The sequence below is a fragment of the Centruroides sculpturatus genome, unplaced genomic scaffold (assembly GCF_000671375.1).
Source record: "Centruroides sculpturatus isolate CEXI.00-Female unplaced genomic scaffold, Cexi_2.0 scaffold56, whole genome shotgun sequence".
Lineage (NCBI taxonomy): Eukaryota > Metazoa > Arthropoda > Arachnida > Scorpiones > Buthidae > Centruroides > Centruroides sculpturatus.
This window is the reverse complement of record NW_019384586.1, coordinates 472,041-496,505: the sequence shown is the minus strand read 5'-3', so window position 1 is coordinate 496,505 and position 24,465 is coordinate 472,041. Positions and strand designations below refer to the sequence as shown.

The window sequence follows — 24,465 nt, the reverse complement described above, 5'->3', positions numbered from 1 at the left end:
CCAGACCCTAAACACCGGAGTTCGATCGGGGGTTCGCGTCTCACTCGGACGAGCTGGCAGCTGGAGTTTTTCCGGGTTTTGCTCCTTGCCAATGACGCCTGAATAGGGACCAGCTGTCCCTCCAAGTCCTCCCGGAAGGCATTTTGTCTCCCTTTCTCGCGGGGGTCGTATCTTATAAGGCCGGCTTTGGTTGCTTAGTGACCTCTCTCCTGTCTTTCTCGGATTGGTCGTCTTCTATAAGACTACCTCTTCCTAACTGTTTCTTCCGGAGTGAAAAGCGAAAAGCAATACCACTCCTCTATCGTCCATGGAAATAATTTTGACAATGAAATGTATTAAAAATGTATTACGCACAAAATTCACCATACAAAAAACTTTCATTTCAACTATATATTCTTTATTCGAGTATTATTTTGTTCTTAATTTTTTACCAATTTATTCCATATTATTTTATTTTATAAATTAAATACATTACTTCTGTTAAATTTATTTGATTAGTTGAGATTTCATTATCATAATATTGAAATCTCGCTTTCACAGTAAAGAGAAATTGCAGTTTCACTTACTTTCCCACGTTTATATAAATATAATTAACTGAATAAAGTGCAGATAGCTTCAATTGACCAATCCGTTGATAAGGTGCGAACCCACAGCCAACTATTAATGTTTAGTAGTTTATTCAATCGGTCACTTGTAGGCAGAAATATACACCTAGACAATATTTTTAATTTTTAAATCACAATAAATAAGTACTATCGAAAGCAAATATCAAAATATTTGTTACAAAAATATTTAAATTCGTAAACAGAATTGTTTTATTTATATATAATCAGAGTATAAATTCTCTTTATCTGTGATCGAGTGTCATCAATCGATCGATTCAGCAAATTTACTGTTCATTAGATAGTAACTTCACTAAATTCGGTTGTAACTTCCGATTTAATTAATTGAAGAAAATTTATTGATGTAATTAAGTATGATATTTAATATGATAACTACTTGGAGAAACCAAAGGTATGTTCTTTCACATAGAATTAAATTTTAAAGTTTCTTGCAGTCAAGTATATAAGCATAGAAATCCCAAATATTATAAATAAGTAAATGTGCTTTACGTATTGATAATACTCAGGGGATCTTGAAATATGGTAAAATGCAAAAAAATCAGTTTTTTTTTTTTTTTTTTTTTTTTTGTATGTCTGGATGTTAGTTTTTGTGGAGGCACGATTTTCTTCACCCTGTTTGAAGTTAATAACTCCTGTTCTTTTTGCCTAAGTTTTCAGAAATATCACTGGGAGGTTTGTACATAAGGGCGATTGATGCTGTTAGATTTTGGTGGTTAAAAGTGACACGGTGGGGAAATAGAAGGTTCTATGTCATATATCGAAAAGTGTCGGATTGAATGACGATTTTACTCGTTGTTATCGTTTACGGTTTCTGATAATACCCAGCAATGGTTAAATTAGATACTGCAATGCAACACTTAGACTTTTATATATAAATTATTCTATTTATGATAACACGAAGCGCGTTATGGTAAAATAATTCTGTTAATTACTACGAAGGATCACCAAGAACGATCAGGAATCAAACCAGTGTTATCATACATTTTTAAAATTTAAATCCATAAATTATTCCGAAATCCTTAGTCATGCTGTCTGTTCTATTGTACCTCAATGAAATCTACTTTAGGTATCCAATTTATGTAATAGAACTTTTTAATACAAATAAAAGACGCTTTAAAAATTCTAGACGATCACCATTTTATTTTCTTTAGTGTTCCAGAATAGACCATAGACAGCCAGACCTTCCTTTTTAGGCTACTCAGCTGTCCATTTTTGAAAAAGTTCCTTAAAAGCTCAGAAAACCAATAAAAATTTAAAATTTTCTTGAAATTGGAAATGGTAAATCTTACGACATCTTAATGGTTTCATCCTTATCCGTTCCGGGTTTCGGTAATAGAACTTTAACGATTAAGTGCCACAATGGAAAAACTTTTGGTACTAATTGATGTATTGAAAAACACTTCAAGCACTTCATTCATTTAATTAATAACACACTCCATAAAAAAATTCAATGTAATCAACTACACTTAAGCATTTTCTTCATATTTTAAAATGAAATTACTAAATATTTTATATTTACAGGTTGTTAATTACTCTCCTTTTAAGCATGCTAAACCTTATTCTATCGGAAAACTACAGGAGTCATTCAAGTAATTATTTGATCGAGAAATTTACAGAAAACATTAATAATTTCATCTAAAAGAACTTTTGTATAATTCTTATAGGAATAATAATGCCACGGATGATTGGAGGCACTCCTGCTGAAGAGGGTGAAGTACCATTTATAGTAAGATCTAATAAGATTTATGTATGAAAAAGATTCGTAAATCATAATACAATAAATTTATTCTTTTGTATATTTTTAATTACAGATGGCTATTTTCCATAGAGGGATCTTTAAAGGATCATTTTCATTGATCACTACCACAACAGCAGTTGGAGCTGCCCACGTCATATATCAGTAAGTTTAACCAATTTAGTATTTTAATATTTAAAACTCGGAAAACTCCACACAGCCAATCTGATAGTCAGATGATAACCCGTAACCAATTATTCGACATCAGTAAAAAATAGAGGAGAAGGTGGTATTATGGAACACTGCGGGTATTATGGAATCACCTCATTTCGAACTGATAATAAAGGCGAACTGTAGCGGAATGTGGCTGTACTGAACTAGGCAGACAACCATAGCAAGGGGAAAATCTGTTTTACTTCAGTTAAACGGTTGTTCGCATTTAATCAGCAAATTTGTTTTTTTCAAAATTCGCAAGTTTTGAATGCTAAATGAATTTAATTATTTTTAAAATATAAATCGTGTAGTTGTAGGTTCACTGGTGCATGTATTCCGTTCCAGAGACTTAGGGATACATATTAATCTATGTGATGTTCACGTTTTTTAAATTTTGGTCTTGACAGACATAAGTTAATTCGAGATGGCGATGCGTGAAATACGGACCCCACTGGTGCTTTTACAGTAATATGGAACTCAACTCCTCCGAACTTTCTATTTGCAAGCAGACATTCCTCCAGAGCAATTTGTGAAAAAGACACTAAGTAGAAAGCCAATTCTTCCCGAGAACATCGAAAAAGAGCTGCTGGAATATATATTGTTGATGGAGGTCATATTTTTCTATTATAAAAGCATTTTTGCGATAAAATACATTGGAGTAAATAATTTGGTAATTATTTAACATTTGTTGTCCTTTCCTATTTGTTTTTGGCTACATTAAAGCATTTTTTTGAAAATATACAGTAAGGTTCCATATTACCACCCGATTTTCTCTAAGCCTACTTTCGGACTTTTTGTACAAAAGCCTTCAAAAACCATACTTATAATTACACTAGCGAAAAATCCAATTAGGAACATTTAGTTTACTAGTTACCAGTACTTTTCGCACAAAAAATGTGGGTGTATTTACGATACCTTGTTTACAATTCACTAAAATATAATTGGGGTTCCATAATACCACCTTCTCCTCTATAATAAAAAAAAAAAAACTTGAGTTCTGCACTTGTGCCATATGAAACAATGCGTACATTTAAATCAATAATATTCTTAATTCTAAATTAAAAGAATTGGCGGATGGAGGTAACTAAGATTTTCGTGAAATTTGAGTTAGTTGTGAGCAAGGAGATAAACGCTTATTTATCTCATTATAAAAAATTCAAGATGTTATCTTCTTCAATTCTGCAGTTTGATGGTAGAAGAAAATGGTATACGACATAGATGTAACGTATCATTGGTAGAAGACAGAATAAGTACATTTACCACATTTCTTCCACGATACCAATTGTATTTACCGCCGTTTGCCACGGTCTGCCTCGCAACAGCCAGTTGGTGCTAACATCTTATTTTTTTGCTAAGCAGCATCCTGCTTTGCATGTGAATGCTTTCGCATTGCGCTTGTGAGCTGACATTTTCACCGAGGATAAAAGATCATTGACTTCAGAATGATGTCTTTACGAGATAAACCTGTCAGACATGCTTAGAGTAAGTTGATCGTGTTAGAGAGGGCAAAACACGACATGAAAGTAATACCGATTCTGGAAACGATGCTGACAACAACGCTGGCGTCCATCGAGGCTGTAAATCTGATAGTTCGTGGTTTCCATTTGCACATTGCACATGAATGTTAAATCCGAAAATAATACATTTATATTAAATACAATAAAACCTGTATAAATTAAATAACATGATACCAAATTTTTTTGTTTAGGAGGTACCGTTTTAGACAGGTTCCTTTTTAAACATGTTTTTTCTTTACATATTTGAACAAATTTAAATTATTCTGTATACGGAAACTAAATTATAATTTTTAATATATTTTTAGTTCATTGGTGATATACATTTACGGAGCCGTTGGAAACATTAACAAATACAAAGGTTCCTTGGTGTTTTTCAAAAGAAAAATTATACATCTTAATTATGATCCGGACACATTCGAAAATGACATTGCTCTTTTAATTCTGAAAAAGTCCATCGAAAGTACACCAACATTATATCCAGTAGCAGTAGCTGATAGAAACCAAACATATACTTCAGGATACGCTACCTTAGCAGGATGGGGAAGGATAGGAGAAAGTAAGTTATTTTCTTAAGTTAAACAATTGTTTTGCTATTATATAAGTATATAATATTAAATTTCTTTTATACGATGATAAAATTTAGACACAACTAGCGATCTTCAAATAGCAGTTGTAAAGCTCGCGGACCCATCCTCATGGCTGACACATTTTAAATTTCCTTTAAAAAAAACTGAAATCATTTCGAGGGATTGGGGAATTTCAGCAATGAAAGTAAGTCTAAAGTTATATAAATATTTTAATTTGCCTCATAAAGAATATATTAATACAATTTCAGGGTGATTCCGGTTCTCCTTTGATACGCAGAAATCAATTTGGAAGGCAAATTCTGATCGGTGTGGTTAGCGCAATGGGCCAATCTACGCGTGTCATAATTTACATGTCGACTAGTTTTTATCACGATTTTATCAAAGATAATAGTGAGGGTGAAGTGACATTCCTGTGAATCACAGTGTCATTTATTCGTGGTCTCAGTATAAACTTTTCTCCGAAATGTTATTTTACGTATTCAGCCTAGCAAGAGACTTTGACATTATTTTTCAATCACGTACCAATTACATTTATAACTAAATTCGCTTAGACTGAATTAATTTTTTAAATAAATTTATAATTATTATTATACATAAGGAGTTCAAAAATAGCAATTTTATATTTACCATAGATCAATGCGAACTCGTCAGTAGGGGAATGAATAAAACCACTGAATACAGGTAGCAGTCGTGTGTTCACCCCTCGCCAGCAAGCTGGCTACGTGGAGTTTTCGGGTTTCCTTCTTAAATAGTGGGTCAGTTTTCATGGAAAGTTCTTGCAGAAGGCATTCCTCATTGGTAGTTCGATTAAATACTTTATTCCGTTACCTTACCCTATTAAACCAAGCAATTAAAAAAGAAAAGAATGAAAATAGGAGGTGCAAAGTGTACTTTCTATATAATAGATCATACGCTTTATGTAAAATGCTTTGTTTGGTAGGCCCTACCAATTTTTACAGCCGAATCATCGTATCTTGTTTATACAATGTTGAAAATTTCACTAAATTTTTCCAATAAAATAATTATGGCTATTCTCAACTTGTAACATTAAAAAATCTTTAAATATTAAAAGCACATGGTGGTCCAAAAGTCAGTTAACCATTGTAAAGATAAAATTCTTGTCATGCTATTAAATATAATTATACAGGAAACATACAGACATATATATAGACAGGTATATATACAGTACATTATAATTAAAATTATAAAAATATATATTTTATTGAAGTGCAGTGAAGGAGAATAACTTTGAAAAATTCTCCTTCACTGCAATTATGAAAAAGGGTATGCCTCCTCGGAGGACTTTAATTAGAAATTGGCCTTATTTAGGTGTTACAAACTGTGCAGAATATCCGAATACTCTAAATATCCATCTCTTTGATGAAGTGCGAGGTGTTCAATAGTTTAATACAATTGTGTGCAAACTATTTTCATTTCCGACCCCCATTTTGTGTAAAATTTTCTTGCGATCCATGGATAGATAAATGTTTTTTTTTTTATCTTCAACGTAGTTAAATTGAAATTCTTTCTGGGATTTGCGCTTTCGTTTCTGCCTTATTACAGGTCTGAATAAAACACAATTTTATGAAACGGTTTTATTTATGTATATAAGTATAAATATTATTTAATAAAAAATACTTTTAAAAGTACTTTACACCATAAGAATTCAATGTGAGGTATGCGCTTGCAAAGAGTTTGATTGCTTGTATGTTTGGATTTGTATTGGAAATCGCAAACCGTAAGTCATCCACTGTCTGTATTAGGTACCAACATAGACAACTGTTTTCGTAAAGAAATATAATTCTATTTTACTATTACTTGAAACTAGTTGAAAATAGCCTTATATTTTTTATTGACAAATAAATTTCTTTGAATTTGGCGACCCCGAAAAATTTTCTCTCGACTACCAGAGGGGTTGCGATCCACGATACGCGAACCAGTAGTTTAATTCACTCGTTCATTGGTGAGCTACACAGCTTTTTTATCTGTATTCATTTCAATATTTTGTTATTATTGTTCCGTTCCTTAAATTTTAAAATAATAAAACAGGAAATCTTCCTTAATTATTTTGAGAGAAAGAAGCGCATAGATTACGTGTAATTAATTAAAATTAAAATTAAAATCTTGAGAAAATAAATACAATATTTAATTACTTGATACGAAATTTTTATGTTTGTGAACTTGGACCAAATTTGAATAGAAAACTTAGACAATAGAACATTTTTCCTTTTTAGAATATCGTAAATGGAACATAATTAAATTAAATAAACAAAAATAAAAAAAAGGCACAGACTCCATATGCAGTCAGTTTACTGCAGTTTTGATTAGTTGTGGTGTATGTCCTATAACAACGATGCCCAACCCTGTGACTGGCGAGCCGCATGCGGCTCTTCAAGAGCACTAATTCGTACCCTGAACACTGGGAGTTCGGTCGTGGGTTCGCGTCTCGCTCGGACAGGCTGGCCACGTGGAGTTTTCCGGGTTTTCTCCACGCCTATAACGCTTAAATGGGGGCCAGTTTCCCTTAAAAGACCTCCCGGAAGACATCCCTCCTAAGCAGATCGCCCAAGTGTTGCGTTGCATTAATAAAGAAACAAACAAACAAATCAAGAGTATAAATAAAAAACATTTGTTATTTTTTAAAATTTCATTACAAACATTACAAATTTTGAACTTTTACCTTCAACTAGCAAAAAGTAAATAAAATGTAATAAATAAGTAAAAATTGTCAAAATAAATACATTATGATTCTGAATTTTATTTTTTCATTTTCATACCAACTGTTGCTCCCAATGTTTTCAGGTAGGTAACTAGANCTTTATTATTTTTTAAAATTTTATCACAAACAGTACAAATTTTATACTTTTACCTATTTTCAGGTAGGTAACTAGGGCTCTTACAGCAAAAAGTCTGGACACCCCTGTACTGTGATATTAACATATCGATTCCTTTTTGCCTGTATTTAATTATATAATTTAAATATATATATATGGTTTAATTATATAATATAATAATTTAATAATTCAAGAAACTTTGAGAAATTAGTTTAAATGATTATACATATGTAAACGCATTGAATTTTCACATAGAACTGTCATTTACTTGTCAAATAATTAAAATTAATGTTTCAAGCCTCATGAGTACAGTTGTTTTTTGTTGTTGTTATTGTTCAAGAAGTTCCTTAAACATCGTTGAAAATCGAGTATGACACTCCTGTCAGGTAGTTGTCACTCAGTAAACAGGCATAACCATGTGACAACACATAACAGAATAGGATCTACTAACACATTACTTATCGTTAACAAATTCCTGTGAATTATATATCACTACAATACTTTCAATATTAGAATATTATATATTAAAAACTATACGTAGAATATGATACCAGTTTCGTTTCTGGAAAGCAATGGCGAACATCCTATAGGTTTGTTCCCTCCCAATTCCATAAAAGCAGACAGAACGGAATATAAACTACTAAGAATCTAGTAAAAGAAATCAAGTTAATGAAGGCGCCATATTTATAACTGAAACAGCACGAATAAACTTACTTTTACAGGAATTTTTTTTTGACATGAAAGCAATCAGCAATGGAAATTCCAACTGGATTATTTTTGAACCTCTTCATAAAATCCAGCGTATAATTAATAATAAACAAATATAAAAATGTCCTTTCCTAAAAATATGTAAGAACTTACCTTCAACTTGTAAACGATAGAAAATCTTGCCGGTGATAACTTATTTATTTCCATGAAGTCTCCATAAAGCTGAAATAAAACGAAACTGTCATAAGGGTAGTTTTTTTAAGTGGAAATATTAAATGTTTGATCTTACTCATGATGTAAATTTGGAAAATACGATAGCTATAACTGTTAAACAGATAACGCTATATATAGAGAGCATTATAGAGATTGCCATGTAAAGGTTGGTAAGTCAAAGTACAAATAAGCCGCAATCAGAATACTAAGAATATATATGTTATAGAGATACATGATACCAAAAAAACAAGTCGAAACGGTCATTCACACCATTAACATACTCAATTAATTTCGTATACTTGTGAGGCTCCGGAAGTCGGTCGAAATTCGCGCAAGATAATGTTTTAATTTCGTATAAAAAAAAGTGTTTTTTTTTATTATTATTATAATATATATTGTAAAAAGAAACCGTCTAACACAAGGTGAATATATTATGTCCATATATAGTCATATCTGTAGAAATTTCTGAGAAAAAACGAATTTCTCAGAAAGAAACAATAGATGAATTTGAGTACTTAGATCGAACATCTTCGATAGGAATCAAATTGTCAGTCGGGGGGACTCATCCCGCGATCTGGGCTCCGATCCCGTTACAATTCGTAACGAGGAGGGAGACCAATTACAGAACGGGGGCAGATCGACATCGCCCTATCGGAATGTTCGATCTGGGACTCAGAAAAACTTATAAAAATCGCGCAAAAATGGGAAGTGACGTTCTTGGTTCTAAGTTCGGTGTGCTCCGCTTCTGGATTTTTCCTGCGGTTCGTCGTCCCGAAAGAAGTTTTCGCCATCCTGTCCCAGCAACTTTCGCCAAGGATAATCTACTGTGAGAATCACCCCTTCAAGTTGTGCTGTGCACCCCGGAGCCTACGTTTTCCTCATCATCTTCGCCAAAAGAAGAGAAGATCGTAAGATTGAACTTTGAACTGATTCACTCTGTGGATAGGCCTTACGCCGAAGAAAACAGTAGTTGTAAGAGAAATTTTTATATTTAATAAATAGTTTGCGATGGAAGACCTGTCTCAGTAAGTTTTTCCACTCCCACACGACAGTGCTGACCGCTCGACTGTCGCGACACTTTTTCCCCAATCGGCAAACCTCGCACTGGTGTCCCAGAAGTGGGATTTTAAGTCCCCAATTTCCACCGGGTCAACGACCTCGCACTGGTGTCAGCAAGCGGGATTTTTCTGATTGTTTTTGCAACATTTGCAAACAATTTCAGTCCCACAATAATTGTTGAGGCAGCCGAGAGAAAAGTGGGAAGGAACTATGGAAACAGAGACAGGCTCTCCAGCGCCAACTCGCGACTTAGGAGGCGGCTCGCTTAGCGCCCTTTCAGCCTTTAGTGGGATGATACCTACGTTCTCGGGAGACGTGGGGCGCGTAACAGATTTTTTTGATACGTTAGGAGAAGTCGCAGGATTAGCAGGTTGGACCCCTAAACAATGTTTAAGCATCGCTAAGTGTAAATTGACAGGGATAGCGAGAGATTTTGCGTGGCGCGACCTCCAAATGAAAGAAGTAACGGAGTACGCAACTTTTAAACGCCTAATGATAACTAGGTTTGACCAAGAACCATATTCCATTAAGGTACAGAAATTCCACGCGTGTACGCAGCGCAAAGACGAAAGAGTTCAAGAATTCGCCGTTAGGTTACAAACGTTAGTTAGCGCGATAATCGTAGATCAAACCGGGACAAACGAGCAAGAGAATGCCGTTATCAAGCGGTGTCAGCAGAGAGAATTGGACGAGAAACTCCGCATTCAATTCTTGCACGGCTTAAATGAAAAAATGAAGCGCAACGTAATGACACATGATCCAGCTACATTTTCAGAAGCTTTAAAAATAGCGATAAGAGAGGAAACAATTGAGCAATTGACTAGCAAACAGCGAAATTATATAGGAAACGTAGAGGAGTCGGCAGAGAATTCCCGAACTAAAGCTGACAAAACAAAACCCTGTAAGGAAGAGGCATTAGAAGCGAAAATTAACCAAATCGCTAAACAGATAGAAACTTTAGGGAAGAGATTAGACAATCGGTCCTCGACAGCGCAAACAACTAGTGCGCGAGGAGGAGAATTTAATCAAAATAGACGAATGACGACATCCGCGATGCGAGAGAGACAGGAAGTAGGAAACCCCAATACCTATTCGAGCTCTCCGCGCCGTTTTGGACAGCCCCAGCGCTCACAACAACCACGTTTTCCTACAAATAACCGACCGTCATTGAATTATTCCGTTCAGACCCCTTCGAGACGATACTCGGGATATAATTCACTTCCTTTTAGGTCAAATTACGAATGGGGACCGACAAATTATCGGCAATTTAATCCAAATTGGTTAGAAAGTGGAATTTATGCGTCGCCCCCACTACCCGATTGGTATAGAGGAAACACCGTTCCTCCACCCAATCGAGGGGAGTGGAGAGTAAACCCTAACGCTCCAGAATGGCGGGTTCCTGGTATAAATAATCCCTTTTCATCGCGATATCGGGAACAAATGCCTTTTTATCGAGAACAGTATAGACAGATGGGACCCAAAGACGATCAGGACTTTGAATATTTGCCTTTTAACCCGATGTCTTACGCACAAGGCTGGTTTCGAAACGACACTAATGCCGAGCAGTCCTTAGACAACGCGACCGTTCCTAAATATTTAGCGTTGCCTAGTCCTGAGGAAAGCCTACGGCAAGCAAACAATGTATCACAGGAGTTAAATAAGGATAACGTAGGGTTTAATCGTAACGGAAATAGAATAACTTCGGTGAAAACGAAAGAACAATGTCGAGATTTAGAGCAAATAATAGATTATCCGCGCGAAGCTACTCGTTTATCGGGTGTTGGAGAATCTAAATTGATAGATAGAGATTCACCCCCTTGCACTTTAGTCTGTGAAATCGAGAATAAAAGGGCGAAATTAACAATAGATACAGGTGCAGCAGTTTCTTTAATATCAAAAGATTTTTTTTCGAACTTACGTGAGTTAAAGAAAGCTGAAACCAGAGAGGTAGAATTACTTAGTGTCACCGGACACACGATAGACACGATCGGAAAATTCGATTTAGCATTTAGAATTGGGCAATTGAACTTTAGACACGATTGTTATATAGTGGATCCCAAAATAACAGAACCTAATAACGGAATCCTAGGTAGAGACATAATCGAAAAGTATGACCTTACAATTTCTATAAAAAATGCGAAGCTCATTTTCCCTACAGGTAACGAAGTTACAATCTGGGGATTGGCAAACCTTCATAATAATGTTAATAACCCACGTAACCTAAGTGAAGATGCTAGTCAGTTTGCAATGATAGAAAGACAAAAGAATGGGAAGGATGGTTTATATCAAAGGGATTTAAGGGATTTAACCCGAACGAACGGTAATAGAGAGAATAGCAAAACGGGAAATAAGAAAAAACAAAAAGGGAACAGTGCGCGAACAAAACAATCAAAGAAGAGAATTAAGATAGGCACATTTTTCAAAACAGAAAACGAGAAACAAAACAAAACATCGCAATCAAATGTTAACCCAACGCAAGGCTTTTCCTGGACGCTCACGAAAGCACACGCTAATGCGGATGCATTAAGTCGAGTACCTATAGCTCCAATAAATGAGATGCGCCCAATATATAGTAAAGCTCAGATTCGGGAACAACAGTTAGAGGACTCTTTTTGTAAAGAAATTAGACGACGTCTAGCGGAAAACACATCCCCGCAGGAACAGCGTCTGAACACAGATAGTAGCGAATTTTATCTAGATGTGGATCAAACATTATATCACAGGAAGACAAATCCAGAAAGAAATGAAACTTGGGACAGATTAGTCATTCCTAAAACTATGGTCGAATACGTTTTAAAGTTGTTCCATGATATTCCAAGTTCAGGACACTTAGGTGCGAAGAAGCTGAGAAAAAAATTACAGACGCAGTTTCATTGGCCTGATATGAATAAAGATATCATACACTATTGTCAGACATGTCAGGAATGTAGTTTGCGGAGACGACCTCTACACGGACATCAAGCTCCCTTACAAACATTCCCTAAAATCACAAAAATATTTGAGAGAACAGCTTTAGACATTCAAGGTCCTTTTCCTACTACCAATAATGGCAACAAGTATCTCTTAGTTTTTGTAGATCACTTTTCTAGATGGGCAGAAGCAGTGCCATTACCAGACGTTACTGCTAAAACCGTCGCCAAAGCGTTCGTTACACAGGTGATCTTACGACATTCAGTACCCAAACAATTATTGACTGATAGAGGTGCAAACTTTACTTCAAAAATGATGCGAGAAGTTTGTGATCTCCTACACATAGAAAGACTTCTCACCACCGCATATCACCCACAGTGCAACGGCATGGTGGAACGATTAAACAAAACTTTAATAGATATTCTGACGCATTATGTAGATAAGGACCAGCGCAATTGGGATGAAATGGTTCCATATGCCCTTTTTGCGTACAACACCACTGTTCATTCCAGTACAAACGAAACCCCATATTATTTGTTGTACGGAAGAGACCCAATTTATCCATTTGATGTTGTGACTGAACCCAACCGACCCAGTTACGATATTAGCGAAAATTATGCGAGCGAACTGAGGGCAAGATTAGCCTTAGCACACAAGCTGGCTCAAGAGCATGCAGAAAAGGCCGCAATTGATAGAAAGGTGTACCAACAACGAAGAAATAAGCCATACAAATTTTCTATAGGAGACCGAGTTTTCGTAACGGAAGTAACAGTCCCATTAGGGTTAAAGCGAAAACTAGCCCCAAGATGGCAAGGACCCTATAGGATAATAGCGGAGACAAGTCCGGTCGACTTTATTATCCAGCATGTGCACAATGGGAAGAAAATGCACACTCACGCTAACCGGATGAAGCCCGCGCTCGCACGAATGGAATTCGGATCTTTTGCAACGGACGAACCTAAGTCCGAAGCAGAGACTTCCGAAGCATCCACTTCAGAACAACCATTACCTACATCGACAGATCCTTGGGACGATTTTATTTTAGAATCAATTCAGCCAGGCCAGGTAGATGCTACAGAGACGCCAGAAATGAGCCCGCAAACATCAGTTGCGCAACCTTCACATAATTATGGTCTTAGAAGTCGGGGACCTGTTCATGAATACCCGTGGGTTCTCCCGACCTCATCAAAAATCACGCTACCGATTGACGCGATGGTTACAGGCGCGGAAGAAAGCGAGGCTTTATCTCAAGGCCAGGGTCATGAGCGCTTGCCGCCGCCTACGCCAATCGGACTCTTCAAAGATTGTAAATGGTAGTCTCTATCACCCAGCAAACGAGACTATCACGAGGAAGAGGAGTCAGTAACAACTAGTACATAAACGATTTTTTGTGTAGCAAAAAAAGATTTTGTTTTATGTCGCGACCTATTAATAATGTCAACTTTGTAAACTTTGAATGTGAAATTTCTGTTCACACAAGTGTTTTTCGAATCCAAAATTGTCGCGAGAGAAACACAATCGCAAATATCCATCACAGATTGAGTAATTTATATAATCTAAATGTGAGAAAAATTATCCCTCCCATTTTCAAACGCGTGCAAAACAACTGTCTGTCACAACCAAAGCAATCATCAAAAGAACCAGTTCGGAAGAAAATGACGATATTCAAAAAAGGAAAGGTTGAAATCGTCATCAGAGAAGGTTCAAGAAACATCGAACTTTCAACAGAATTGTAGTCAGAATCCAAAGAAATCGTCATCTTCGAACTACATGACCTCGATTTGTGGTAATCCGCATCTATGCTGATGGCGGAGAACTGTCATTTGTTCAGAAGATGGATATCTGGAAAACGGAGAAAATGGGGAACACACAAATTTCCACCGTCTGTGCAGATACCCCATCATCCTCTTACGATTCAGAACGGAAATGGAGTAGTCCACTTCAAACTTCCAAAAAAAAGATAGCAAAAAAATTTTCTGTTTTAAAACTTCGAGAGAAAGGAAGACAAACACACACAGATGACATGTGATCTTCGGACTTACACTCAACACGTCCACGTGTGTCGGATGTAGCTGTGAAGTATGTTCTACATCTACATTCTGAGTGTGACAGACCGATTGAACTACGTATCGAATCCCAATTTGTGTTCCGAAGAACCTGAAAAAAAACGCAAATATATTCGATTTTAAAATCCCCTTTTGGCTTTTTCAGGAAGAAATGAAATTTTGTGATTAGTATAAATTGCTCAATCTGCAAAACATAAAATTTTTGCGCATCGTCAAATGTAATTTAAATGTTCAAATCGGATCCAATACAACACGAAATGTTCGTAAACGCGGCACAAAAAATAAACCCACCCCTCCTGAAGGAGACGAATCTGACGAAACGCAGAGGAAACACCCATACCTCCCTGCGGGACGTCGAAAAAGAGAAAAATGTAATACAAAATTTAAATGTAAAGGTTAAAATTGTCGGAAAAATTTATACATTGTTAAAATTTTGTTATTCGATGTAACTGCGATTCATTGTTATCTGATCATTTGTAGAAACCTTTGGATATAGACATGCGATGTTACGCGAAACCAAAAGCGCGCGAGTAAAGCAACCGGAGAATGAACTGACAGCGTACAACGCTCTCAGCTAAAATGTCGCTACTCCACAGCAACATTTTAAAAATGGCGGAGAGCCCTGTGAGGCTCCGGAAGTAGGTCGAAATTCGCGCAAGATAATGTTTTAATTTCGTATAAAAAAAGTGTTTTTTTATTATTATAATAATATATATTGTAAAAAGAAACCGTCTAACGCAAGGTGAATATATTATGTCCATATAAAGTCATATCTGTAGAAATTTCTGAGAAAAAACGAATTTCTCAGAAAGAAACAATAGATGAATTTGAGTACTTAGATCGAGCGTCTTCGATAGGAATCAAATTGTCAATCGGAGTTGACTCACCCCGCGATCTGGGCTCCGATCCCGTTACAATTTGTAACGAGGAGGGAGACCAATTAGAGAACGGGGGCAGATCGACATCGACCTATCGGAATGTTCGATCTGGGACTCAGAAAAACTTATAAAAATCGCGCAAAAATAGGATGTGACGTTCTTGGTTACTAAGTTCGGTGTGCTCCGCTTCTGGATTTTTCCTGCGGTTCGTCGTCCCGAAAGAAGTTTTCGCCATCCTGTCCCAGCAACTTTCGCCAAGGATAATCTACTGTGAGAATCACCCCTTCAAGTTGTGCTGTGCACCCCGGAGCCTACGTTTTCCTCATCATCTTCGCCAAAAGAAGAGAAGATCGTAAGATTGAACTTTGAACTGATTCACTCTGTGGATAGGCCTTACGCCGAAGAAAACAGTAGTTGTAAGAGAAATTTTTATATTTAATAAATAGTTTGCGATGGAAGACCTGTCTCAGTAAGTTTTTCCACTCCCACACGACAGTGCTGACCGCTCGACTGTCGCGACACTTTTTCCCCAATCGGCAAACCTCGCACTGGTGTCAGCAAGCAGGATTTTTCTGATTGTTTTTGCAACATTTGCAAACAATTTCAGTCCCACAATAATTGTTGAGGCAGCCGAGAGAAAAGTGGGAAGGAACTATGGAAACAGAGACAGGCTCTCCAGCGCCAACTCGCGACTTAGGAGGCGGCTCGCTTAGCGCCCTTTCAGCCTTTAGTGGGATGATACCTACGTTCTCGGGAGACGTGGGGCGCGTAACAGATTTTTTTGATACGTTAGGAGAAGTCGCAGGATTAGCAGGTTGGACCCCTAAACAATGTTTAAGCATCGCTAAGTGTAAATTGACAGGGATAGCGAGAGATTTTGCGTGGCGCGACCTCCAAATGAAAGAAGTAACGGAGTACGCAACTTTTAAACGCCTAATGATAACTAGGTTTGACCAAGAACCATATTCCATTAAGGTACAGAAATTCCACGCGTGTACGCAGCGCAAAGACGAAAGAGTTCAAGAATTCGCCGTTAGGTTACAAACGTTAGTTAGCGCGATAATCGTAGATCAAACCGGGACAAACGAGCAAGAGAATGCCATTATCAAGCGGTGTCAGCAGAGAGAATTGGACGAGAAACTCCGCATTCAATTCTTGCACGGCTTAAATGAAAAAATGAAGCGCAACGTAATGACCCATGATCCAGCTACATTTTCAGAAGCTTTAAAAATAGCGATAAGAGAGGAAACAATTGAGCAATTAACTAACAAACAGCGAAATTATATAGGAAACGTAGAGGAGTTGGCAGATAATTCCCGAACTAAAGCTGAGAAAACAAAACCCTGTAAGGAAGAGGCATTAGAAGCGAAAATTAGTCAAATCGCTAAACAGATAGAAACTTTAGGGAAGAGATTAGACAATCGGTCCTGGACAGCGCAAACAACTAGTGCGCGAGGAGGAGAATTTAATCAAAATAGACGAATGACGTCATCCGCGATGCGAGAGAGACAGGAAGTAGGGAACCCCAATACCTATTCGAGCTCTCCGCGCCGTTTTGGACAGCCCCAGCGCTCACAACAACAACCACGTTTTCCTACAAATAACCGACCGTCGTTGAATTATTCCGTTCAGACCCCTTCGAGACGATACTCAAGATATAATTCACTTCCTTTTAGGTCAAATTACGAATGGGGACCAACAAATTATCGGCAATTTAATCCAAATTGGTTAGAAAGTGGAATTTATGCGTCGCCCCCACTATCTGATTTGTATAGAGGAAACACCGTTCCTCCACCCAGTCGAGGGGAGTGGAGAGTAAACCCTAACGCTCCAGAATGGCGGGTTCCTGTTATAAATAATCCCTTTTCATCGCGATATCGGGAACAAATGTACTTCTATCGAGAACAGTATAGACAGATGGGACACAAAGACGATCAGGACTTTGAATATTTGTCTTTTAACCCGATGCCTTACGCACAAGGCTGGTTTCGAAACGACACTAATGCCGAGCGGTCCTTAGATAACTCGACCGTTCCTAAATATTTAGCGTTGCCTAGTCCTGAGGAAAGCCTACGGCAACCAAACAATGTATCACAGGAATTAAATAAGGATAACGTAGGGTTTAATCGTAACGGAAATAGAATAACTTCGGTGAAAACAAAGAACAATGTCGAGATTTAGAGCAAATAATAGATTATCCGCGCGAAGCTACTCGTTTATCGGGTGTTGGAGAATCTAAATTGATAGATAGAGATTTACCCCCTTGCACTTTAGTCTGTGAAATCGAGAATAAAAGGGCGAAATTAACAATAGATACAGGCGCGGCAGTTTCTTTAATATCAAAAGATTTTTTTTCGAACCTGCGCGAGTTAAAGAAAGCTGAAACCAGAGAGGTAGAATTACTTAGTGTCACCGGACACGCGATAGACACGATCGGGAAATTCGATTTAGCATTTATAATCGGGCAATTGAACTTTAGACACGATTGTTATATAGTGGATCCCAAAATAACAGAACCTAATAACGGAATCCTAGGTAGAGACATAATCGAAAAGTATGACCTTACAATTTCTATAAAAAATGCGAAGCTCATTTTCCCTACAGGTAACGAAGTTACATTCTTGGGATTGGCAAACCTTCATAATAATGTTAATAACCCACGTAACCTAAGTGAGGATGCTAGTGAGTTTGCAATGATAGAAAGACAAAAAAAATGGGAAGGATAGTTTATATCAAAGGGATTTAAGGGATTTAACCCGAACAAACTGTAATAGAGAGAATAGCAAAACGGGAAATAAAAAAAAAAACAAAAAGGAAACAGTTCGCGAACAAAACAATCAAAGAAGAGAATTAAGATAGGCACATTTTTCAAAACAGAAAACGAGAAACAAAATAAAACATCGCAATCAAATGTTAACCCAACGCAAGGCTTTTCCTGGACGCTCACGAAAGCACACTCTAATGCAGATGCATTGAGTCGAGTACCTATAGCCCCAATAAACGAGATGCGTCCAATATATAGTAAAGCTCAGATTCGGGAACAACAGTTAGAGGACTCTTTTTGTAAAGAAATTAGACGACGTCTAGCGGAAAACACATCCTCGCAGGAACAGCGTCTGAACACAGATAGTGGCGAATTTTATCTAGATGCGGATCAAACATTATATCACAGGAAGACAAATCCAGAAAGAAACGAAACTTGGGACAGATTTGTCATTCCTAAAATTATGGTCGAATACGTTTTGAAGTTGTTCCATGATATTCCAAGTTCAGGACACTTAGGTGCGAAGAAGCTGAGAAAAAAATTACAGACGCAGTTTTATTGGCCTGATATGAATAAAGATATCATACACTATTGTCAGACATGTCAGGAATGTAGTTTGCGGAGACGACCTCTACACGGACATCAAGCTCCCTTACAAACATTCCCTAAAATCACAAAAATATTTGAGAGAACAGCTTTAGACATTCAAGGTCCTTTTCCTACTACCAATAATGGCAACAAGTATCTCTTAGTTTTTGTAGATCACTTTTCTAGATGGGCAGAAGCAGTGCCATTACCAGACGTTACTGCTAAAACCGTCGCCAAAGCGTTCGTTACACAGGTGATCTTACGACATTCAGTACCCAAACAATTATTGACTGATAGAGGTGCAAACTTTACTTCAAAAATGATGCGAGAAGTTTGTGATCTCCTACACATAGAAAGACTTCTCACCACCGCATATCACCCACAGTGCAACGGCATGGTGGAACGATTAAACAAAACTTTAATAGATATTCTGACGCATTATGTAGATAAAGACCAGCGCAATTGGGATGAAATGGTTCCATACGCCCTTTTTGCGTACAACACCACTGTTCATTCCAGTACAAACGAAACCCCATATTATTTGTTGTACGGAAGAGATCCAATTTATCCATTTGATGTCGTGACTGAACCCAACCGACCCAGTTACGATATTAGCGATAATTATGCAAGTGAACTGAGGGCAAGATTAGCCTTAGCACACAAGCTGGCTCAAGAACATGCAGAGAAAGCCGCAATTGATAGAAAGGTGTACCAACAGCGAAGAAATAAGCCATACAAATTTTCTATAGGAGACAGAGTTTTCGTAACTGAAGTGACAGTTCCATTAGGGTTAAAGCGAAAACTAGTCCCAAGATGGCAAGAACCCTATAGGATAGTAGCGGAGACAAGTCCGGTCGACTTTATTATCCAGCATGTGCACAATGGGAAGAAGATGCACACTCACGCTAACCGGATGAAGCCCGCGCTCGCACGAATGGAATTCGGATCTTTTGCAACGGACGAACCTAAGTCCGAAGCAGAGACTTCCGAGTCATCCACTTCAGAACAACCATTACCTATATCGACAGATCCTTGGGACGATTTTATTTTAGAATCAATTCAGCCAGGCCAGGTAGATGCTACAGAGACGCCAGAAATGAGCCCGCAAACATCAGTTGCGCAACCTTCACATAATTATGGTCTTAGAAGTCGGGGACCTGTACATGAATACCCGTGGGTTCTCCCGACCTCATCAAAAATCACGCTACCGATTGACGCGATGGTTACAGGCGCGGAAGAAAGCGAGGCTTTATCTCAAGGCCAGGGTCATGAGCGCTTGCCGCCGCCTACGCCAATCGGACTCTTCAAAGATTGTAAATGGTAGTCTCTATCACCCAGCAAACGAGACTATCATGAGGGAGAGGAGTCAGTAACAACTAGTACATAAACGATTTTTGTGAAGCAAAAAAAGATTTTGTTTTATGTCGCGACCTATTAATAATGTCAACTTTGTAAACTTTGAATGTGAAATTTCTGTTCACACAAGTGTTTTTCGAATCCAAAATTGTCGCGAGAGAAACACGATCGCAAATATCCGTCATAGATTGAGTAATTTATATAATCGAAATGTGAGGAAAATTATCCCTCCAATTTTCAAACGCGTGTAAAACAACTGTCTGTCACAACCAAAGCAACCATCAAAAGAACCGATTCGGAAGAAAATGACGATATTCAAAAAAGGAAAGGTTGAAATCGTCATCAGAAAAGGTTCAAGAAACATCGAACTTTCAACAGAATTGTAGTCAGAATCCAAAGAAATCGTCATCTTCGAACTACATGACCTCGATTTGTGGTAATCTGCATCAACTCTGATGACAGATAACAGTCTCTTGTTCAGAAGACTGACAATCTGGAAAACAAGTATGTCTACAAAAAAAAAAAATGGGGAACACACGAACTTCCACCGTCTGTGCAGACACCCCATCATCCTCCTACGATTCAGAACGGAAATGGAGTAGTCCACTCCAAATTTCAAAAAAAAAAGAAAGGGAAAAATATTCTGTTGGAAAACTGCGAGAGAAAGGAAGACAAACAAACACACAGATGACATGTGATCTTCGGACTTACACTCAACACGTCCACGTGTGTCGGAGTGTGGCTGTGAAGTATCTTCTACATCTACATTCTGAATGTGACAGACTAATTGAACTACGTATATCGAATCCCTATTTGTGTTCCGAAGAACCTGAAAGGAAACGCGAATATATTCGATTTTAAACCCCCTTTTGGCTTTTTCAGAAAGAAATGAAATTTTGTGATTAGTATAAATTGCTCGATCTACAAAACGTAAAATTTTTGCGTGTCATCAGATGTAATTTAAATGTTCAAATCGGATCCAATACAACACGAAATGTTCGTAAACGCGGCACAAAAAAAAAATAAAAAATCCCCTCCTGAAGGAGACGAATTTGACGAAACGCAGAGGAAACACCCATACCTCCCTGCGGGACGTCGAAAAAGAGAAAAATGTAATAGAATTTAAATGTAAAAGTTAAAATTGTCGGAAAAATTTATACATTGTTAAAATTTTGTTATTCGATGTAACTGCGATTCATTGTTATCTGATCATTTGTAGAAACCTTTGGATATAGACATGCGATGTTACGCGAAACCAAAAGCGCGCAAGAAAAGCAACCGGAGAATGAACTGACAGCGTACAACGCTCTCAGCTAAAATGTCGCTACTCCACAGCAACATTTTAAAAATGGCGGAGAGCCCTGTGAGGCTCCGGAAGTAGGTCGAAATTCGCGCAAGATAATGTTTTAATTTCGTATAAAAAAAAGTGTTTTTTTATTATTATAATAATATATATTGTAAAAAGAAACCGTCTAACGCAAGGTGAATATATTATGTCCATATAAAGTCATATCTGTAGAAATTTCTGAGAAAAAACGAATTTCTCAGAAAGAAACAATAGATGAATTTGAGTACTTAGATCGAGCGTCTTCGATAGGAATCAAATTGTCAATCGGAGTTGACTCACCCCGCGATCTGGGCTCCGATCCCGTTACAATTTGTAACGAGGAGGGAGACCAATTAGAGAACGGGGGCAGATCGACATCGACCTATCGGAATGTTCGATCTGGGACTCAGAAAAACTTATAAAAATCGCGCAAAAATAGGATGTGACGTTCTTGGTTACTAAGTTCGGTGTGCTCCGCTTCTGGATTTTTCCTGCGGTTCGTCGTCCCGAAAGAAGTTTTCGCCATCCTGTCCCAGCAACTTTCGCCAAGGATAATCTACTGTGAGAATCACCCCTTCAAGTTGTGCTGTGCACCCCGGAGCCTACGTTTTCCTCATCATCTTCGCCAAAAGAAGAGAAGATCGTAAGATTGAACTTTGAACTGATTCACTCTGTGGATAGGCCTTACGCCGAAGAAAACAGTAGTTGTAAGCGAAATTTTTATATTTAATAAATAGTTTGCGATGGAAGACCTGTCTCAGTAAGTTTTTCCACTCCCACACGACAGTGCTGACCGCTCGACTGTCGCGACACTTTTTCCCCAATCGGCAAACCTCGCATACTCACTAATGATATTTTCGATCGAACAATACAAATTTGGACTATGGACATTCTTCTATTTTGGCTGATCGTACAGTCGCATGCAACATGAAATATAACTCTGAAGTACTTATAAAACCAAAACGAAAAGTAAATGGTTCGTACAAACCGAGAATAACACCGACCAACCGACATTACAAAATAAGAATTCAAATTTAGTGATCTTTTTCATTGCCATGTATAGATTCATATCGAGAAAAACACGAAAAAATACCTCAACTAACATTACAGCAGTTAAGCCCAATGCAAATCTCAACTGTATTATCTTACCCAATCGAATGTCAACTTCAGAAGGAAATCTGACAGAGAGATTAACCAATGTGGCCCTTTTAACAAAACTGTAGACTCCAACTGGTTATCATTCCTATTAACAATGCCTGAATAGCGTATTTGGTATTAGGGAAGAAATTAAATATTTCAGAGCATACGAACTTATCAGAAAAGATCGTTGACAAGAGAAGCAAAACATTTATCAAAAGAAAGTATTCGTGAAAATTCGAAAAAAATTGAAAGTATCTGCTGTCCGGCACTTTCTCCTCGCCCTTCTCTATTATCATATTTATCCCTACTACTTTTGATGCTGCATTTACAGATATGAACACGTTTTCAATTTCGTCTCTGTTGTCTCTGCCATCATCAAAAGTAAAGTACTATCTCATCTGCATAAAAGAGCAACAAACAAATATTAATTTTAAATAAATATTTTCAAGCAAACATATTTTTCTATCAACTAACGTCTCAAAATCGTCGATTTTTTCGTTATTTCCGAGAAAATATGCTGTGACGATTACTTGTTTATAACGCTTCTCCAAATTTTCAGAATTCAAAATGGGTTCGTGCTTAGGAAGCTGGAAGGCCCACCAGTAGCCAAGCGGTTCCTGTTCTCTAAGCACTGAGAGTTCGGTCGTAGGTTCGACCCTCGCCAGGACGGATTGGTAACGTTGAATTTTTTCCACGTCTGTAACACCTGAATAGGGGCCAGTTACCCTTAAAAAGACCACCCGGAAGGCATTCCCAGATCGCCTAAGTGTTGCGTTACCGTAACTTAACAAACAAACTAAGAACGTGGTGAAAACAAACCCTAATGTGATGCCAAGTCAGAGGCGTAGCTAGGGTGGGACAAGTAAGGCACGTGCCTCGGGCGCCTTTCAAAGGATGGCGCTCAAAATCGCCAATTATTAAAATAAACCAATCAAACAATCTCCTCCGTGTTTCGGGAATGGGTGATACGCGCAGGCGGTATCACCAATTTGAACGAGCAAGTGCACCGCAGGCGGTGCACTTGCTCGTTCAAATTCGACACTTCTAGCGCAGTTGTTTATTTTGTTTACATGTGATTTGTGATTCTGATTTAAATACTCCCGAGCGAGCGAGCGTTATTGAAGCTACTTGATTTGCTACCGGTATCTAATTGTCAATGTATGGCTTGTTGAGCCTTGTTTTTTTTCTCTTTTTCTCTTTCTTCCAGCATTTTCCCTTCATAAATTTCACTTCCGGCCTTTGTTCTGTTGACCTCACCGTAATTGGTTGACTCAATGGTCGATGGGTCACTGGAGAATAGGGGGTGACACTGGATTGGTTAAAGGAGACTGGCGCGAGAGGAAAGGGGAAAAATCGTCAATCGAGGATGATAGCTAGGAAAGAGAAGACAGAAATATCAAGGAATACGGAAAGAAGACCCGCTAGCGTAGCGAGGGGGCAAGGGGTCCTATTATGCCCCGGGCGTTACTCGCAGAGGGGCGCCAAACGGTTGGCGCCCCTCTGCGAGTCATCTCCAAGACAAACAAGATTTGTTTCTGGAGGGGAAGGGAGCGCCAATGTATTGCCCCGGGCATCAGTTATGTTCGCTATGCCATTGTGCCAAGTGATACGATATGCGGAATCTGGAGACTAAAATCCTTCATTTGGCATTAAAATGGTTAAAGCTTAATAATTCCTGTGTCTTTTATAAAAAATTTCTGAAATTTTGCGAGGGTTTTGTATTAGGGGAATTGGGGATATTAGATTTTTGTGGTTATAGATCTAGGAGGTGGAAAATAAAGGGTCGTGTGTCATATCTCCAGTAAGGTCAAACTTAATGGCGATTTTATACGTGATTAGCATTTACAATTTTTTTTTTAAATAAAACTTCTCTAACTTCAAAATTAAGCTTTATGCCATTTTATGATCTTCATAAATTTTATAGTATGCAGTGCTTTCGTCATAACA

At 37.7% G+C, this 24,465-nt stretch overlaps 2 protein-coding genes across 2 annotated transcripts; both read left to right on the top strand.

The window, feature by feature from the left end:
• The first annotated feature begins 882 nt into the window (after nt 1-882).
• On the top strand, nt 883-7,170 carry LOC111624637 (collagenase-like). Its single transcript, XM_023367546.1, has 7 exons — nt 883-1,014; nt 2,145-2,212; nt 2,288-2,349; nt 2,435-2,523; nt 4,394-4,644; nt 4,732-4,859; nt 4,924-7,170. Exons 1-7 carry the CDS (start codon nt 977-979, stop codon nt 5,089-5,091), a joined length of 804 nt encoding a protein of 267 aa, XP_023223314.1. The 5' UTR covers nt 883-976; the 3' UTR covers nt 5,092-7,170.
• A 1,777-nt stretch (nt 7,171-8,947) lies between these two features.
• LOC111624612 lies at nt 8,948-13,733 on the top strand. Its single transcript, XM_023367510.1, has 2 exons — nt 8,948-9,537; nt 9,597-13,733. Exon 2 carries the CDS (start codon nt 9,700-9,702, stop codon nt 13,714-13,716), a length of 4,017 nt encoding a protein of 1,338 aa, XP_023223278.1. The 5' UTR covers nt 8,948-9,537; nt 9,597-9,699; the 3' UTR covers nt 13,717-13,733.
• Nucleotides 13,734-24,465: the final 10,732 nt, after the last annotated feature.

What these genes read in the sequence shown, in the direction of transcription:
- LOC111624637 (XM_023367546.1), top strand. Translation starts at nt 977, where the DNA reads ATGATATTTAATATGATAACTACTTGGAGAAACCAAAG. An exon ending in AAACTACAGGAGTCATTCAA is followed by an intron (nt 2,213 to 2,287) that starts GTAATTATTTGA and finishes TAATTCTTATAG; the next exon opens with GAATAATAATGCCACGGATG. An exon ending in GCTGCCCACGTCATATATCA is followed by an intron (nt 2,524 to 4,393) that starts GTAAGTTTAACC and finishes ATATATTTTTAG; the next exon opens with TTCATTGGTGATATACATTT.
- LOC111624612 (XM_023367510.1), top strand. Translation starts at nt 9,700, where the DNA reads ATGGAAACAGAGACAGGCTCTCCAGCGCCAACTCGCGACTTAGGAGGC.